General features: G+C 45.4%; 2 protein-coding genes across 2 annotated transcripts in view; both read left to right on the plus strand.

The window, feature by feature from the left end:
* The window catches only part of LOC132157649 (uncharacterized), a 491,841-nt gene that overhangs the window by 202,995 nt on the left and 273,897 nt on the right, over positions 1 to 14,949 (plus strand). The gene's annotated exons all lie outside the window — the stretch shown is intronic.
* The window catches only part of grik3 (glutamate ionotropic receptor kainate type subunit 3), a 146,308-nt gene that overhangs the window by 110,092 nt on the left and 21,267 nt on the right, over positions 1 to 14,949 (plus strand). The window contains exons 11-12 of the mRNA XM_059567276.1: positions 2,178 to 2,401; positions 5,048 to 5,166. Coding sequence (XP_059423259.1) covers positions 2,178 to 2,401; positions 5,048 to 5,166 — 343 coding nt within the window. The remainder of the gene's footprint in view (positions 1 to 2,177; positions 2,402 to 5,047; positions 5,167 to 14,949) is intronic.

The following is a 14,949-nucleotide window of genomic DNA, read 5'->3' on the forward strand; positions in this document are numbered from 1 at the left end:
AATATTGTCCTATCCTAACAAACCATACATCAATGAAAAATTATTAGTGGTTTTGTGTTCCATGGTCACATATTATGACCTCAGTACATTTTTACCATAGTGTACAATTAGAAAATGAATAGATTATTATTATTGTTTATATAGTTAAGTTTATTAATTTATAAAGCACATTTCAAAACAACAGAGGTTGCAACCAAAGTGCTGTAAGGAGGTATTAAAACAAAAATTAAAAGAATATTAAAACAGAATTAACTCACTGGATTAAAACCTTGAAAATGTGTAAAAAAAAGAAACAACATCACTTAAAACGTAAAGAATACAGATACATTTTTAATGAAGATTTAAAAGTAGAAACAAAAGTGGAAGATCTAATATAGAGAGGAAGACTGAGAGGAAGTCTGGGAACAGCCACTGAGAAGGCCCGGTCACCTTTAGTTTTGTATCATAAGCGAGGAACAGAGAGAAGTAGTTGATTGGAAGAACATAAGAATCAAAAAGCAAAGTTTTAAAATCAATCCGGGACCTAACCGGTAACCAGTGGAGAGAGGCAAGCAGAGGAGTAATGTGCTCACACTTTTTAGTGCCAGTCAAAAGCCTGGCTGATGAGTTTTGAACCATCTGCAGATGATTTACAGTTGAACTAGGCAAACGCAGGTATAAGGGGTTGCAATAATCCAACTCTGAGGCAATAAAAACATGAATAACAGCTTTAAGATCTTTCTTAGAGAGCATCATCTTGGCAATAGATCTTAGCTGAAAGAAACTACTTTTAACAATAGCATTAATCTGCTCATCGAAACTCAAATTAGAATCAAAAATGACACAAAGATTTTTGACATGGTCATGAACATTTGAGGATAAAGAACTAATCTGATTAACTGTGTCAGAGATCATTTCTGTTAAGGCAAAGATAACAATTTCAGTTTTGTCATTATTTAACTATAGGAAGTTCATGTACATCCAACATTTTATGTCACACAGACAGTCAAACAGGCCAGACAAAGAACCATTATTATTTTTGATAGGAAAGAAGAGCTGAGTGTCATCAGCATAAAAGTGGAATGATAAATTGTGTGTCCGTGTAATATGACCAAGTGGAAGCATATATAATGCAAACAAAAGAGGACCCAGTATGGAGCCCTGTGGTACGCCGTGATGTATTAGGGCATGGGAAGAAAAACAATTCCCTACTTTGACAGAAAACATTCTCCCTTTTAGATGAGAGGCAAACCACTCCAGCACAGAACCTCGAAGCCCAGCTACATGTTCTAGTCTGTGTAAAAGAATATCATGATCTACAGTCTCAAATGTTGCTTTTTATTGAAAAATGTAATACATAGGTCTACATCCCATAACCAGCTCCAAATGTAAGGCTTTTCTGACAAACTAAACTTGCTTGGTAGCCCACCTGGTACTGCATTGTTCTTGTGATGTGGAGCACTTTGGTACAAGTCCTGTGAAACACAAAACATGAAAAGAAAGCTTAGATGGCATGGCTGCTTTGGCAAATAGTTTGTCTCATGTTTGCTTTTATAAACACTATCGATGAGGTTTAGGGTAGGGTTTAGTATAAATGATTCTCAGCACTTTGTTATTAGATTATATTATGTTTTAAAATGGTTATAATTAGATTACGTTTCTTTTTTATGGATTACATGCTTACGTGTTGTTCACACAATGGCAGCTAAATATTTATACAGTAATTTATTGATTCACACTTATTTTTTTTTTATTTACTTTTAAAATGTCTTACTATCTTGTATTATTTTCAAATGCAACAGAACTTTAATCTCCATCGCAGCCACTTACAGATCATGTAATTACTGCTGTGATACTGTACAACCAAACAAATACAACATTACAAGATTAATTAATTTAATCTGTTTTTTGATAAAACTGAATTAACTTTCAGTGCCACTGATTGGACATTTCATGCAGGGAGCAATGTCTTTGGCATTTTTATCAGTATAGATAATTTCAGATTTATAGTCAGAAACTTCCTAATGTATATCTATTGTAAAATATCTTGTTTAATTTTAAAATCTGTTGCATTAAAAGTAACATGGGTTGCCAGTTTGGTTTCATGTTGATTTTTAAAGAATGTTTTTGACTAGACTGTCTCTGTGCAATGTTTCTGAACACTTCTTTGATCCTAATTTTTGTTTCCTGTCCTCTAGAGGGCTGACCTTGCTGTGGCTCCTCTCACAATCACCTTTATGCGAGAGAAAGCTATCGACTTCTCGAAACCTTTCTTGAACACTGGCATCAGTATCCTGTACCGCAGACCCAACAGCACCAACTCCGGCTTCTTCTCTTTCATGAATCCCATGACCCCAGATATCTGGGTCTACATCCTGTTGGCCTACCTGGGAGTCAGCTGTGTACTCTTCGTCATCGCCAGGTGAGTGAAAACCAATTGTCCCTGTGCCCTGTGCACCTGGGACTATTAACCTCCATGGTACCTTCCGATATTTGCTTTGAATTCACTTGGTAAAGCATCAAAGGGCAAACAGTAATGTGTTATTAGTGATGTTTGCTAAGGCTAAAGGCCCAAACCATACATAGGGAATAGAATATCAAAGAGACCTGCTGCTTGGATTTTTGTGGCCATTAAAAAAACCTCTTAACAACCACCCAGAGTGCTGTAGCAACTGAATAGTTCACATGCACTTTAAGTGCACAATCTAGATGAGAAAAAAAATAAAACGTCTTAAGAACGTTTGAATGTATGTGTGTATTTAAGAACTTCATAGTATCGTCATAACAAGCAAAAACAGCATCCTTACATAATGACTGCAAGTTTTACACAGACAAGCATCACTTAAAATTAAGTGTATTTTCAGATGACTTAAAATATTCATGCCTTTAAATATTATTGCCAAAAAAAATTGAGCATCAAGTTGTTTTCAGATGGCTCTGGGTTTAATATTATGTTATTCAGATTCATACAACTGTAAATGTAGCTCATACAAATGTTTTCCCTATACAGTATATTACATATAGATAATACACAACCCTTCTCACTCAGATACTAGTGGTATATTAACACCAAAAGCTTTGCACGGGCTTACATGGGATGCTTTTGGTGTCTTTGTAGTGACACATAGTCAAGCAGCAGAAAAAATAAATAAATAAAAAGATTAAAATATCACACAATATGTCATCCATTCAGCCATTTAAAGCCTGCTTTCCAAACAGGCTTTAACAGTCTGCTTAAGGGTACTTTGAGTGACATTGTCATTATTTGTAAGAGTGCTTTAATCAGAAATGTGTATAGCACCTATCAGTGAAGGGGCTTTCAGAGTGTCCATTAATGAAGAGTACAGGTACTAGAGACTTTACAGAAGTCAAACTTACGGTCTGGATATTAGGACATACTTAGACCTCAGCCATTTGGCGAAACTGCATCACGACTCAGTCTGAAAGGCTTCAGGTCTCATGAAAAACAGCTTCAGGTGTCAAATCTCATACAGTTAGGAATCAGGTCGAAAAGTGCAATTTAAACTGTTCTGAAGTAGCACAGGTAGCACATAAGCTTGTGCATTTGGTACAATAGGCCAATATACATATTTTTTTTTATTTGTATGTTTGTTTTCTAACACATTATTTTAGAAATTAGCGTAAACTGTAATTTAGTGCATATGAATCAGCCAAATGAGGGATCACTCATCATGGCACTTCTCTTGCCTGGAAATATAATGTACAGGTATTTCCATATTTTAATGAAGTTTCAAAAGAATAAGAAATAAGTACAAACAGAGACTTCAGCACTCATGGACCAGTGAGTGTGTAATAACTTGCCCCATTGCTCACACCAATTGTTGAGTCAGTGTTGCTATGTTGAGTTGGTTGGGCTGTTAAAACAAACAGAGCAATTAAAAAAATAAAATAATAATCAGCCTGAAAAAAGACACGTTTCACATGTATTGATACATAATAAGTTTATGAGATTTTAACTTTGAAACAAACTAAAATAATAATAATACACATCCACTTTTACACAAAGACAGTGAAAGAGTAATACGCATGGATATATTATCCAACATGTAGATTTATTATTATTATTATATTATTATTATTATTATTCAAGCAGTAAGTGAAAACATGTACATAGACAAATCCTACAATGTGTCTTCAGTGAGTTTCCAGCTACTGTGCTTGCGCTCTGCTAACAAGTCCCTTGGCAATACCCGCGTCTCTCATCTTTTGAAGCATCTGTTTTTTGATGTTCCTTGTACTGTAGGTACTGTTAAAGGACAGGTGTTATAAGGGAAATTACAGACATCTGCAGTTGCTGGGAGTGTCCAGAGAAAATTACGTTATGGTTTAACACACTGTTGAAAAGAGCAAGGTGTACACTCTCGTCACAGTTAGTGAGTACTTGCCTTGAATTCAACAAAATACACAGAAGTAGCCAATCTCTAATATTTCCCCAGGGTTACAAACACATTTGGCATGATGTTAAAATTTTGTAAGTAAAGTGGTGAATATGGACAGTTTCAAATTAGAAGTCAGAAGTCACTTTGTACTAGTAATATAAGAATGTGTATTAGCAAATCTCACAATATGACATTTTACAGTATAACATGTATTAATTAATTAATTAAGTGTCCAAAAACATGACACTAAAACATGAATGTAAGTTGAATACTGAATAAAAGGTTTTTTCTTCCCTTTCTTTTTTTTTTTTTAAATATGCCACAATGTACTTTCTTTAAATGGTGTCTTTCTACATTTTTACAAGATATACTGTTAAATGGTTTTTGCACAATATTTGGGTGTTGCGTATGGTTGCTAAAGTGTTCTGAGCTATTCTTAGCACATTGCTATGCAGTACTTAGGGTTCCGCTCAATAGTTGCTGGGATGTTCTGAGTAGTTCCAGCACAAGTCAGAAGAGTCCTCTATGAAATGATGGCTCCTAGATGTGTATATTTGAAAAGCGATTATTTTTGCAGTTCTGTTTGGTGTTGTTGGTAGTGAAAAAAAACACTTCACCTTTAATCATGTTAGCTCATGTTTGAGAACTCTCTTTGATTCCTGCTACAGGTTCAGCCCGTACGAGTGGTATGACGCCCATCCGTGTAACCCAGGCTCTGATGTTGTAGAAAACAACTTCACCCTTCTCAACAGCTTCTGGTTTGGCGTGGGCTCTCTCATGCAGCAAGGTACAGTGCTTCTACTGCAAACTCAACGCACTTTCCAAAGATTGCAAACAAGCCGAAAAACCTGACAACAGCGTGATGTGGCTGTCTTCCACCCTTTCCCTGTCAAAACCATGTTGAGTTCAGACTTTTGTGACAGGAGGAGGAAGTAGTCATCTCGCTTGTCAGTGAGGCGGAGATGAGGGGTGTCAAACAACTGTCATACTCACTGGCAGGTTAGAGTGATAACAGCAGCGTTTGTTTCCTGACACATCCGAGACCTTCACGATTGTGAGTTTGAGGTTGGGATGAAAGTCGACAGAAGACTGTCTCTATCGCAGCAAATACACAGTGGGGCATCTCTGTGGTTCATCTCATCTCCGTTTGGCCAGATGTCCCGCCCTCTATATGTTCTTTTTTATTTCTCGCCTCAATGCAGTGTTTTATTCATTCGCCACTGCTAGCACGTGGCTTCAGAGTAACGCAAAGAGATCATACGGAAATTAATAGGCTCGTTTCAGATACCAATGACTTCGCTTTGAATGTGGAATTATTGTCAGGGAAGGAGACAGTTCTATGCAGAATTTGCTTATTTCAAACAGTCCTAATGTTCATGCATAACACAGTAGCAGTTCTCGGATCATTTTGTATTGGACACAAGAAAGACAAGAAGTACCACTTTAATACTGATTCCGAGAGTAATCGATTGTGTCTAAAATATGGTCATGCAGAATAAGGCATTAATATATTCTTTGTAAGTATTAATAAACACTACTTGCTGTCATAGAAAACATGCGCTTCCAAGTATGTTTCTGCAGTTTCCAGAAATGAACACTAGAGGCAGTAAGACTTTGACAGGTTTTATTCCTTTTCACACAAAGTATGATTGCAGGTCTACAGTTTCAATTAATAAAACCTAATTTTTGTTTTTTTTAACTGCTTGAAGAATAGTACGTTATTAATTCAAAACAATTTTAACACTTTTACACATTTTAACACATTTGAAAACCAATACCCGCAAAGGTTACTTTCACATATTCAGCTTCATATATATGGGTTTTCATGTTTAGTAGGTTTGCTCGGTAGCTCACACAGTATGGAGTTGTGCTTGAGAGGTGCAGCGCTCTGGTACGAAAAAATAAATAAAAAATTACATGAAAAAAAAATACAAAAAGGTTGACCAAACCGGTTCTAACCTGTATATGAGGAAGTTCAAATGGCATCAGTGAATGTGTTTTTATATCAGTTTTGCATTTGTTAACACTGTCGGGTAGGTTTAGGATTGGGTTTGGTGTAGGGGACATTTCCAATACATTAGAGCATTAAAGGGGTAATTTGATGCTTTTTTAAAGATCATTATTTTGTGTATTTGATGTAACAGAATATTTTGACATGCTTTAATGTTCAAAAAACACATTATTTTTTAAATACTGTACATTATTGTAGTTCCTCTATGCCCCGCCTCTCTTAAACACGTCATTTTCTACAAAGTCCCTCCTTCCGACAAACGCAGTCTGCTCTGATTGGCCAACTGACCCAGTGCAACCTAACACCTTCTTTCAAAATAAATGTAAAGACAGTTAATAATGTCCTTAGTTTTAACATCAGTTCAAGCCTGAAAGGGGAACAGAGTGGTGTGAAGGACACAGTGATGAAGCTCGTATGTGTTTGCAGTACACAAGCCATGGATGATTGTGCGACCCAGTCTCTCTCTCTCTCACACACACACACACACACACACACACACACACACTCACACACGACACACAAAACTCTGCATTTGAACAGTCAATAGCAAATACTTTAACTAATAAAAAAAATACTTACAGTAGCTGATTCAGAAGCGCCAGATTGGCGTAGCAAAGTCAGAATGACCTCCTCTCCTCGGTGTTAGGTGCTAAAAAATGTGTTGCTGTTCTGTTGTAAGTAATTTTAAAGATTCCTAAATGCATCTACTTTCGGAAGGCCCAATAAAGTGCTTCTGCTTTCGTATAGATACACACAGCATCTACCTGACATGACTGCTTCAACACTAACTGCGGTTACTGAAACCACGCCTTCTTTCTTTGTGTGAACATATGGGCGGCTTTCCAAAAATGAATATTTCTACATAGTGACGTAGACATGTGGGGGCGTGTCTAATTAAGACACTCTCTAATTAATTTCAGTGTAATTAATTGTGTAACTTGTGTGTAAATTGTGAATTTACTAGTCTTGTTGTTACTTTCAACTAGGAAAGACAAGGAAATGCAGAAATTGTGTTGTGGCATTCAGTTTTTCTCTCATTTCTTTGTTAAAACTGCAAGTTCACAACTTGTCTGAAAACTCTTGCATCATCTTGCACCAGCTCTATAGATTCAGTAGTGACACATCACCACTAAATATTGATGTAAGAAACTTAGAGTATTTCAGGATGCTGTTTGATATGTATTAAAATGTATACTTTCAACAATCATTCATTTTAATGACACGTTTGTAAATGAAGATCAGCGCAGACAAAGGCTGCAGACAGCACACCTTGTTTGTTATCTTTATTTTATAAGTGCACAAAGTTTTGTTGATATTATTTCTCTATACAAAAAAGTAGACCCTTTACAGATTCGATGGATGTATTGCTCTTATCTGTATGATTCAAACTGAAAGTGTATTTTAATTTCTCTTACGAGAGCTCTTTCGTACTGCGTCTTAGCTAAGACGCTACGGGAAAAGTCTCTTTTCACGAAATACTGAAGCAAAAAATTATCCTTAATTTTGTATTTTTGTAAAGCGCATTTGCAGCAGTACACAGCCATAGGCGAGACGGCTCGTTCGCTCATTGGCTTGTTCTGCGGCAACTGCACAGCCTATCGAGCGGAGGCTGATGCAACATCAGACCAATAAGGGCGCTTTGCGCCCTTCTTGCCACTTCCCGCCGAAACAGGTGTGGCCCAACCTATAAAAGGAGCTCAAAAAGACTGACTCACCTGATTTTTCATCTCTTCAGCGAAGCTCACGCATCGCTGGATCACGAGGAAGCGCCGTCTGGAAGAGCATATCACCAGGACGAGCCATCCTGAAGCCGCTGGCATCGCCGCCTTCCACTGCCGTTCCTGCTGCGCTATCCGGTGCCCATATCCTTTACATCCTTATTCTGGTATATCCTGTGTGTGTGTTCGCCCTGCGACGCACATTCACAAAAGAGCTGCGTCTTTTTAAAGATGCCCTCGTGCGGCTCGTGCAGAGCCCCGCTCAGCGAAGGAGATCGTCACGTCATCTGCGTCTCCTGTCTGGGTGAGAACCATGCAGCGCTCGCGCTCGCTGACGGCGGATGCCCTCATTGCGAGTTAATGCCTATGGTGACTCTGAGGACTCGCCTGGCATCCTTCTCGAAGCCTGCATCATCCGCTGCGCCGCAGCGCCTACCAGAACCGCCTCCAGCTCGGCCGAGCTCGCTGGTTCCCTCCGCTTCGCCGGCCTCCCCTGCATCGCTTCCCGATGCTCAGCGTCCGCTGCTTGCCGACGCGTCATCTGAGGAAGTGGATCTCAGGCCCGCGTCGGAGGAAGAAGACACGTGCTCTCTGCTTGCTTCGGGCAGTGAGGGTTGGGCGAGCTCCGTGGATCTCGCGCCCGCTGCTCAGAGGCCCAGCAGACGGGGGGATATCGATAAGGAGCTGATGCGTGTACTCTCGCTGGCCGCGGCGAGCCTCGCCCCCTTCACGTTCCCGGCTGGATGGTAGCTATCTTCCGGATGAGCGCTTTTCCTCAAGCTCAAAGCACGCCCCTTTTCTTCCTGAGCTTCACGAAGAAGTGGCGAAAGCTTGGGACGCTCCATTCTCGGCAAGAATCTGCTCATCTGTTTCGCCAGCATTCTCCACACTGGACGGTGCTAAGAACAGAGGCTACCTGTCACTTCCGCCGGTGGAACAGGCTATAGCAGCGCACCTTTGCCCGCCCTCTGCTGGACGGCGGACTAAGGCGGCGTTGCCATCCAAAGCCTGCCGCATGACGTCATCGCTGCTCGCACGGATATTCTCTGCTGCTGGGCAGGCTGCGTCTGCATTACACACCATGGCTACGCTACAGATTTACCAGGGCGATCTTCTCCGCAAGCTGGATGAGATGGGACCTGAAGCGATCTGTCTCGCGGATCTGAGGAGTGCTTCGGATCTCTCCCTCCGCGCTACTAAGTCCGCTGCACAGGCAATGGGACGGGTTATGGCTTCCGCTACGGTGGCTGAGAGGCATTTGTGGCTGACGCTTTCTGACATCAAGGAGTCTGAGCGCGCTGCGTTCCTTGACGCGCCGCTAACTCCTGCCGGCCTCTTCGGATCTTCCGTCAACGAGTTTGTGGAGAGATTCGCCGAGGATCAGAAAGCTTCGCAGGCGTTCAAGCACTTCTTGCCGAAGCGCTCCAGTTCTGCAGCTAGCCGCCCACCCCTCAGTGCCCACAATTACTATGTCACACGCGTCATGTGGTTTCTGTAAAAACGAAACCCGTGCACGCTCGTCCGGCCACGGCCGATGGTGCTATAAATGCAGTGACGATGCCCACTACCCAGTGCCCATCTCCACATGTAAGCACAGCCCTGCACACAGGGCTAGCGCACATAAGATCGACACAGATCGGTCGAGCGCGCCGCATAGTAAACGTGCCCACTTCCCAGTGCCCACCTACACTATGTCACATACGGCGCGGGGCTTCTGTAAAAACGAGGCCCGTGCATGTACATTCTGCACAGGCAGACAGCGAGTTGAAAGTGGTAAAATTGCACACATGCAGCCCACGGTTACTCGCAGATATATCGAGTCCCATGGGACCTGCTCAGCCTCCCCCCAGTCGGTTAAGCGCCGGAACGAGGTCGAGGAAGACCGATCTGCCCGCTGTGATCAGCGCGCTCCCCGCCTCAGATGCGCAGCACACTCGAGCGCTGCCGTTGCCCAGTCAAAAGAGCGAGTTTCGCATCCAGCCCTTAGCCATTCATGCAGTTGCATGGTCAGCGCTTCCAGGGGTTTCGGATTGGGTGCTAGGCATAATAAAGAGAGGCTACTCGCTACAGTTTTCTCGACGCCCACCGCGCTTTTCAGTGCGCGTCGAAACTACGATCAAAACAGAAGTAGCACACATACTTCGGGCCGAAATATCAAAACTGTTGAGCAAAGGGGCTGTAGAGCCTGTGTCTCAAGCTCAAAGCGAGGGGGGGCTGTACAGCAGATACTTTCTGGTGCCCAAGAGAGACGGGGGTCTCAGGCCCATACTGGATCTAAGACAGCTGAACAAGCCATTGATGAAACGCAGTTTCAAAATGCTCACGACCAGGAAGCTCCTCGCGCAGATTCGCAGAGGGGACTGGTTCATGTCAATAGATCTGAAGGACGCGTATTTTCAAATACAGATAGCGTCAAACCACAGGCGATATTTGAGATTCACCTTCGAGGGCCAGGCATAACAGTTTACATTCCTGCCATTCGGCTTGTCCGTAGCTCCTCGTACGTTTACGAGGTGCATGGATGCAGCGCTCGCTCCTCTCAGACTCAGAGGCATACGAGTGCTGAATTATTTGGACGACTGGCTGGTTCTGGCCCGATCACGAGCGGAGCTCGTGGACCACAGGGCCGTTTTACTCGATCACCTCGAGAAGCTCGGCCTCAGTGTCAATTGGGCGAAGAGTTCGCTGAACCCCAGTTAGATGATCCTGTTTCTGGGTATAGTTCTGAACTCGTGTTCCATGACGGCGCGGCTGTCACCACAGCGCGCGATGGGCATTCAGCGCGCAGCGAGTTCTTTCCGCTGCGGCGCGACGGTGTCGCTCAAACACTGTCAAAAGATGCTGGGTCTCATGGCCTCAGCATCTCTGGTTCTGCGGCTGGGCCTGCTCCGCATGTGCCCCCTGCAGTTCTGGCTGAACTCGCTCGGGTGCCCCGCAGAGCGTGGGCATCTGGCCGGCTGCATTTCAAGGTCGATCAGAGCTGTGTTGCGGCTCTAGCACCTTGGACAGCGAACGGCTGGTACCGATCAGGTGTAAGCCTGGGGACTTCCCCGAGTGTGAAAATGGTGTCGACGGACGCCTCCACTTCGGGATGGGGAGCGCTGCTCGAAGGCAGACCGTCCTTTGGCCTATGGTCGGAACGGGAAAAGCTCCATCATATCAACTGCCTGGAAATGCTGGCAGTGGAGAACGCGCTGACGCGCTTTTGTCCCCATATCAAGGATCACCACGTCGTAGTCCGTTCGGACAACATGTCCGTGGTGTCCTACATAAATCGCTAGGGCGGTCTCGGGTCCCGAAACCTGTGCAGGCTGACGGAACGCCTCCTGGTTTGGGCTCAGCGCAACGTGCGCTCGCTGAGAGCAGTGCATGTGCCTGGACTGCAGAATCTGGGTCCAGACAGGCTGTCCAGAGGCAATGTTCCTACGGGCGAATGGTCTCTACACACGCAAACAGTCCGGCTGTTGTGGGAGAGATTTGGCATGGCGGAGGTGGACCTCTTTGCGTCCCACGAAAACGCTCACTGCCCCGCGTTCTTTTCCAAGAACAAAAGCGCGCTGTCACGGAGATGGCCGTGCTGCCCGCTTTATGCGTTCCCTCCCGTCTCCCTCCTTCCGCAGGTGATAGAACGGGTGAGAGAAACAAGATGTTCAATACTTGTAGCACCTCTTTGGAAGAACCAACCATGGTTCCCAGATTTGATGCAGTTAGCAGATGTCGCCCCGTGGCCGGTACCGTTGAGAAGGGACCTCCTCTCGCAGGCCAGGGGCTCGATTTGGCACCCTCAACCGGAGTTGTGGTCCCTCCATGTGTGGGCACTCAACGGTTACCCGCTGATCTCGCAGTGGGAGTGCTAAATACCATCACTCAGGCTAGAGCTCCGTCGACACGACGTCTGTATGCCTCGAAGTGGTCGGTGTTCTCCAGCTGGTGCACAGCTCGAGGTTATTCACCCCTTAGTTGTGAGGTGACGGAGGTCCTCTCCTTCCTACAGGAGCTGTTGGATAAGGGCAGAGCCCCATCCACGCTCAAAGTTTATGTGGATGCCATCGCGGCGTTTTCTGAAATGGCGTCCGGTCAGTCAATAGGAAGGAACGATTTAGTCATCCGATTCCTCAGAGGAGCTAGGAGGCTGAATCCTCACAGACCTCCGTCAGTCCCTATGTGGGACCTCGTGGTGGTTTTGGAGGCCTTAAAGGGTCCCCCTTTTGAGCCTATCCAATGGGTTAGCCTTCAGCATCTGTCGTTCAAGACAGTATTCTTGTTGGCTCTCGCTTCTGTGAAGCGTGTGGGTGATTTGCACGCGCTCTCGGTGAGCCAGTCGTGCTTGGAGTTTGGGCCCAATGACTCAAGAGTCATACTCAAACCTAGGCACGGTTATGTTCCGAAATCCCTCAACACACCGTTTCGGGCTCAGGTTATTGCCCTGTCTGCCCTGCCAGTGTCAGGGGAGGATGGAGACTCGAGTCTTCTTTGCCCTGTCAGGGTTTTAAGAGCTTATGTGTCTCGCTCTGCTGCCTCTGCTGCCAAGGCTGCTGTCGGTATAGTCGAATCAGGGCCCTGAGGGGAATTCTGAGTTCACGAGCGCTTTGCGCTGCCGACTGTTATATGGGCAGTATTGCGAAAGACCCGCATTGCCACATTGGTCAGGCCTTGCCTCGACTGTGTGATGTCATATTGCCGCATCTATGGATGCTGCTAGATATGGGACGGAGGGCTTTCCCCCTTTCTGTCCTGGACTCTCTGGGAGTCCCTCAGGTGACTGTGCACTGTAAATCCTGGGCGTTGCTTCAGGTTTATTGGTGTGTGATCCCTGCGCGCACGGCGTTTTACATTGGGGTCCCGTAGCGTCTTAGCTAAGACGCAGTACGAGAGAGCTCTCGTAAGAGAACGTACTCGGTTACTTAACGTAACGTACTCGGTTACTAAACGTAACCTCGGTTCTCTCTTGAAGAGCGAACGAGTACTGCGTCTTAGCTAAGACGCTACGGGAAAAGTCTCTTTTCACGAAATACTGAAGCAAAAAATTATGCTTAATATTGTATTTTTGTAAAGCGCATTTGCAGCAGTACACAGCCATAGGCGAGACGGCTCGCTCCCTCATTGGCTTGTTCTGCGCCACTGCACAGCCTATCGAGCGCAGGCTGATGCAACATCAGACCAATAAGGGCACATCGCGCCCTTCTTGCCACTTCCCGCCGAAACGGGTGTGGCCCAACCTATAAAAGGAGCTCGAAAAGGCTGACTCACCTGATTTATTTAATCGCCGAAGCGAACCAGAGTGAATCGTACGCACGGCAGAGAACGCAGTACTCGTTCGCTCTTCTAGAGAGAACCGAGGTTACGTTTAGTAACCGAGTACGTTCTCTTACGAGAGCACTCTCGTACTGCGTCTTAGCTAAGACGCTACGGGAACCCGATGTAAAACGCCGTGCGCGCAGGGATCACACACCGATAAACCTGAAGCAACGCCCAGGATTTACAGTGCACAGTCACCTGAGGGACTCACAGAGAGTCCGGGACAGAAAAGGGGGAAAGCCCTCCGTCCCATATCTAGCAGCATCCGTAGATGCGGCAATATGACATCACACAGCCGAGGCAAGGCCTGACCAATGTGGCATTGCGGGTCTTACGCAATACTGCCCATATAACAGTCGGCAGCGCATAGCGCTCATGAATTCAGAATTCCCCTCAGGGCCCTGATTCTTCTATACCGACAGCAGCCTTGCTTGCAAGGCGGGAACCTCCAGGTTATAGAACCTGATAAATGTAGACAGCGAGGCCCAACCCGCCGCCATACATATATCCTGCAAGGAGATCCCAGTAGACCACGCCCACGACGAGGCGACGCCTCTTGTGGAGTGTGCTCTGACGCCCAACGGGCACTGAAGGCCCCTGGAAGCGTAAGCTAACGCTATGGCGTCAACTATCCATCTGGATAGAGTCTGTCTCGAAACAGCCATTCCTTTGGAACGTCCACCGAACGAGACAAATAGCTGCTCCGTCTGCCGAAAGGCAGCAGAGCGAGACACATAAGCTCTTAAAACCCTGACAGGGCAAAGAAGACTCGAGTCTCCATCCTCCCCTGACACCGGCAGGGCGGACAGGGCAATATCCTGAGCCCGAAACGGTGTGTTGAGGGATTTCGGCACATAACCGTGCCTAGGTTTGAGTATGACCCTTGAGTCATTGGGCCCAAACTCCAAGCACGACTGGCTCACCGAGAGCGCGTGCAAATCACCCACACGCTTCACAGAAGCGAGAGCCAACAAGAATACTGTCTTGAATGACAGATGCTGAAGGCTAACCGATTGGATAGGCTCAAAAGGGGGACCCTTCAAGGCCTCCAAAACTGCCGCGAGGTCCCACATAGGGACTGAGGGAGGTCTGGGAGGATTCAGCCTCCTAGCTCCTCTGAGGAACCGGATGACTAAATCGTTCCTTCCTATTGACTGACCGGACGCCGTTTCAGAAAACGCCGCGATGGCCGCCACATAAACTTTGAGCGTGGATGGGGCTCTGCCCTTATCCAACAGCTCCTGTAGGAAGGAGAGGACCTCCGTCACCTCACAACTAAGGGGTGAATAACCTCGAGCTGTGCACCAGCTGGAGAACACCGACCACTTCGAGGCATACAGACGTCGTGTCGATGGAGCTCTAGCCTGAGTGATGGTATTTAGCACTCCCACTGCGAGATCAGCGGGTAACCGTTGAGTGCCCATACATGGAGGGACCACAACTCCGGTTGAGGGTGCCAAATCGAGCCCCTGGCCTGCGAGAGGAGATCTCTCCTCAACGGTACCGGCCATGGGGCGACATCTGCTAATTGCATCAAATCTGG

The sequence above is a fragment of the Carassius carassius genome, chromosome 15, assembly GCF_963082965.1.
Source record: "Carassius carassius chromosome 15, fCarCar2.1, whole genome shotgun sequence".
Lineage (NCBI taxonomy): Eukaryota > Metazoa > Chordata > Actinopteri > Cypriniformes > Cyprinidae > Carassius > Carassius carassius.